This window comes from Carassius gibelio, chromosome A2 (genome assembly GCF_023724105.1).
Source record: "Carassius gibelio isolate Cgi1373 ecotype wild population from Czech Republic chromosome A2, carGib1.2-hapl.c, whole genome shotgun sequence".
Lineage (NCBI taxonomy): Eukaryota > Metazoa > Chordata > Actinopteri > Cypriniformes > Cyprinidae > Carassius > Carassius gibelio.
The window spans coordinates 31,060,092-31,065,091 of NC_068372.1; the positions used below are offsets into that span (position 1 = coordinate 31,060,092).

General features: G+C 40.8%; 1 protein-coding gene across 1 annotated transcript in view; it reads right to left on the bottom strand.

Moving 5' to 3' along the window:
• The window catches only part of LOC127938815 (GRAM domain-containing protein 2B-like), a 9,779-nt gene extending 9,390 nt beyond the window's left edge, over positions 1 to 389 (bottom strand). Inside the window, exon 1 of the mRNA XM_052535711.1 lies at positions 1 to 389. This exon is cut by the window's left edge and continues 15 nt beyond it. Within this exon, the coding sequence (XP_052391671.1) occupies positions 1 to 104 (104 nt within the window). The 5' untranslated portion in view covers positions 105 to 389.
• Positions 390 to 5,000: the final 4,611 nt, after the last annotated feature.

A 5,000-nucleotide genomic window follows, 5' to 3' on the forward strand; every position in this document is an offset into this window, starting at 1 on the left:
GAAAACCTCCTGTTTGATTTTTTACTTCCCATCATGCAGTGCTGTGAGGTCCTGTCAGATACAGACCGTCTCCATCCAGCAGCAGATCTGTGTGTTATATGCATTCATCAGTCTGATCTCCTGCAGATAGTACCAGCTGTGACCACGCCCACGACTGCACAGAGCCACGCCCACTGCAAGCCACAGCCACTCCCACCTGCGTCTGAATCCTGGAGGATGTTGCTGTCAGGCATTTAATAAACTCTGGAGTCGTCTGGTGTTTGTCTGTTTGTTTCAGTGCTGCTTCTGGAGTATTAGATGTTACTCCCTGAAACACAGATGACGCCATTGTGTGTTCATTAGCCCCGCCCCATCCCACATCAGGCCACGCCCTCAGAAAGCACATGACCGCTGCACCTGAACAGATGCTATCAGACACCAGAGACACGAGACGATGAGGCGATGATCTCTCACCATCACTGCAGAAGAACAAAGAGAACGTCTCAGAGACAACACGACACAGATATCATGCAACCCAGCCGCCTTAAAGTGAAAAATGCAGGTATGTTAGAAGAATGTTACAAACAAGAAACAAATCAGTGAATACAGACAGCACAATGAAACATGAATCACAACACAATGAAGTGAGCAGAAACAATGAGCAGGAGGTTCTGCTGTCAGACTGAAGAGAAGCACTCGGATTTCATGAATGTGTGTGTGTGTGTGTGTGTGTGTGTTACACAATCTCTAATACATTAGAGCATCTCACATAACTGAGCACACACACAAACACACACAGACAAGGACCTTCTTATGCATGTGAGTGAGTGAGTGTGTGTGTGTGTGTGTGTTTGAGGGCTTTGAGTTCATATAAGTGAGTGTGTGTGTGTGTGCGTGTGTCTGAGGGCTTTGAGTGTGTGTGTGTGTGTGTTTGAGGGCTTTGAGTTCATGTGAGTGTGTGTGTGTGTGTGTGTGTGTGTGTGTGAGTGTGTGTGTTCTCATGATGATTCTTCAGATCTCCGGTCAGATGCTCAACAGTAAGAGCTGAACTGGTTTGTATGTTTACTGCAGGAGCGCTCCTGTTTCTGTCTGAAGGCTGTGTGTTAGTCTGATTTATAACCGATCAGTTCGTTTGACTCAGAAGTGATTCATTATTTAAATGAGAGTCTGTAATGAACTCCGAGTGTCTTATTAATGGAGTTATTCTGGGCGCCGGGATGCTTCATCTCTCATGAGACACTGAACGTTAATTGGCTTCTCACACATTTCAGCCACATCCACGAACCTCACCATGAGCCTGATCTCCATTCTGTCAGTCTGAAGAGATCACAATATTCATGATAAAACCATCTTCAGATTCAGAAAGAGCTTTAGAAGTAAAGGGGACTTGACTAGTTCGGCTGCTGATCCTCAGTGTGACGAACTGTATTTTATCTGAGGGTTAGCATCAGCGTGTGATTGACATTAGCTGAACACGTAAAGTTCAACAACGCAAACTTTCACATAGTGTCTGTCTTTATCTTCTACTTGACTGGAATCCTTTGAGATCTGAAGATTTCAGTGAGTTTCTAAAACCGATCGGTCTAGTTTATTAGTCTGAAAACAGCACAAGACTAACAAAAGCATCTGTAAGTTCAGAACATGAGATGAATGCAGTGCTGAAACACTGAGACACACACAAGTGATGAGTTCAGCTCCAGAGACACTTACTCTGAAAAGACTTAGAAGGGAAGTTGTAGTCCATAATCACGAGTCATGAGTCATCTACAACTACTGACCGTGAAACTAATGAAGAACAAATCAAATCATCCTGATATTCACGATGTTGCTGTGTTTCGTAATCTGCAGCAGAATCACAGAGAATATCTCATCAATCAATCAATCAATCAATCAATCACCTTTATTTATATAGTGCTTTAAACAAAATACATTGCGCCAAAGCACTGAACAACATTCATTTGGAAAACAGTGTCTCAATAATGCAAAATGATAGTTAAAGGCAGTTCATCATTGAATTTAGTTATGTCATCTCTGTTCAGTTGAAATAGTGTCTGTTTTAATTTGCAATCAAGTCAACGATATCGCTGTAGATGAAGTGACCCCAACTAAGCAAGCCAGAGGCGACAGCGGCAAGGAACCGAAACTCCATCGGTGATAGAATGGAGAAAAAAACCTTGGGAGAAACCAGGCTCAGTTGGGGGGCCAGTTCTCCTCTGACCAGACGAAACCAGTAGTTCAATTCCAGACTGCAGCAAAGTCAGATTGTGCAGAAGAATCATCTGTTTCCTGTGGTCTTGTCCTGGTGCTCCTCTGAGACAAGGTCTTTACAGGGGATCTGTATCTGGGCTCTAGTTGTCCTGGTCTCCGCTGTCTTTCAGGGATGTAGAGGTCCTTTCTAGGTGCTGATCCACCATCTGGTCTGGATACGTACTGGATCCGGGTGACTGCAGTGACCCTCTGATCTGGATACAGACTGGATCTGGTGGCCACGGTGACCTCGGAACAAGAGAGAAACAGACAAATATTAGCGTAGATGCCATTCTTCTAATGATGTAGAAAGTACGGTGTTATGTGAAGTGTTCCGGTTCCAGTTTACCTAATTAATGCAGCCTAAAAATCCTTTAACGGATTTGGATATTAAAAGCATATTAGTATGTTATGTGTATGCCAGGTTAAAGAGATGGGTCTTTAATCTAGATTTAAACTGCAAGAGTGTGTCTGCCTCCCGAACAATGTTAGGTAGGTTATTCCAGAGTTTAGGCGCCAAATAGGAAAAGGATCTGCCGCCCGCAGTTGATTTTGATATTCTAGGTATTATCAAATTGCCTGAGTTTTGAGAACGTAGCGGACGTAGAGGAGTATAATGTAAAAGGAGCTCATTCAAATACTGAGGTGCTAAACCATTCAGGGCTTTATAAGTAATAAGCAATATTTTAAAATCTATACGATGTTTGATAGGGAGCCAGTGCAGTGTGGACAGGACCGGGCTAATATGGTCATACTTCCTGGTTCTAGTAAGAACTCTTGCTGCTGCATTTTGGACTAGCTGTAGTTTGTTTACCAAGCGTGCAGAACAACCACCCAATAAAGCATTACAATAGTCTAACCTTGAAGTCATAAATGCATGGATTAACATTTCTGCATTTGACATTGAGAGCATAGGCCGTAATTTAGATATATTTTTGAGATGGAAAAATGCAGTTTTACAAATGCTAGAAACGTGGCTTTCTAAGGAAAGATTGCGATCAAGTATCACACCTAGGTTCCTAACTGATGACGAAGAATTGACAGAGCAACCATCAAGTCTTAGACAGTGTTCTAGGTTATTACAAGTAGAGTTTTTAGGCCCTATGATTAACACCTCTGTTTTTTCTGAATTTAGCAGTAAGAAATTACTCGTCATCCAATTTTTTATATCGACTATGCATTCCATTAGTTTTTCAAATTGGTGTGTTTCACCGGGCTGCGAGGAAATATAGAGCTGCGTATCATCAGCATAACAGTGAAAGCTAACACCATGTTTCCTGATGATATCTCCCAAGGGTAACATATAAAGCGTGAAGAGTAGCGGCCCTAGAACTGAGCCTTGAGGTACTCCATACTGCACTTGTGATCGATATGATACATCTTCATTCACTGCTACGAACTGATGGCGGTCATATAAGTACGATTTAAACCATGCTAATGCACTTCCACTGATGCCAACAAAGTGTTCAAGTCTATGCAAAAGAATGTTGTGGTCAATTGTGTCAAACGCAGCACTAAGATCCAATAAAACTAATAGAGAGATACACCCACGATCAGATGATAAGAGCAGATCATTTGTAACTCTAAGGAGAGCAGTTTCAGTACTATGATATGGTCTAAATCCTGACTGGAAATCCTCACATATACCATTTTTCTCTAAGAAGGAATATAATTGTGAGGATACCACCTTTTCTAGTATCTTGGACAGAAAAGGGAGATTCGAGATTGGTCTATAATTAACTAGTTCTCTGGGGTCAAGTTGTGGCTTTTTTATGAGAGGCTTAATAACAGCCAGTTTGAAGGTTTTGGGGACATATCCTAATGACAATGAGGAATTAATAATAGTCAGAAGAGGACCTATGACTTCTGGAAGCACCTCTTTTAAGAGCTTAGATGGTATAGGGTCTAACATACATGTTGTAAGTTTAGATGATTTAACAAGTTTATACAATTCTTCCTCTCCTATAGTAGAGAATGAGTGGAACTGTTCCTCAGGGGGTCTATAGTGCACTGTCTGATGTGAAACTGTAGCTGACGGCTGAATGGTTGCAATTTTATCTCTAATAGTATCGATTTTAGAAGTAAAGTAGTTCATAAAGTCATTACTGCTGTGGTGTTGGGAAATGTCAACACTTGTTGAGGCTTTATTTTTCGTTAATTTAGCCACTGTATTGAATAAATACCTGGGGTTATGTTTGTTTTCTTCTAAAAGAGAAGAAAAGTAATCAGATCTAGCAGTTTTTAATGCTTTTCTGTAGGATATGCTACTTTCCCGCCAAGCAATACGAAATACCTCTAGTTTTGTTTTCCTCCAGCTGCGCTCCATTTTTCGGGCTGCTCTCTTTAGGGTGCGAGTATGCTCATTATACCATGGTGTCAAACTGTTTTCCTTAACCTTTCTTAAGCGTAAAGGAGCAACTGTATTTAAAGTGCTAGAAAAGAGAGAGTCCATACATCAAACATCTCTCCTGTGATTGATGGCATCTGATCAAGCATATCTGTATGTGTTATACATAATATATCTGATCTTTTTCCACTGGCTTATTTTTCATTTGATAAATTAGGTTTATTGAAGAACTCTTGTGTTCCCCAAAGAACCTTTCAGTGATCAGCTCTTAAAAGAGACATGTTTTTCTTAGTGTGAAGGACGTTAATTATCTAAAGAACCTTTACATTACAAGACAAAACAGTAATAATCCAGATTCATTCTTTGAAAATAAAGTAATACAATAACTCAATAAAGATGTTTTATTTGCAGACCTCTGCTCTCTTCA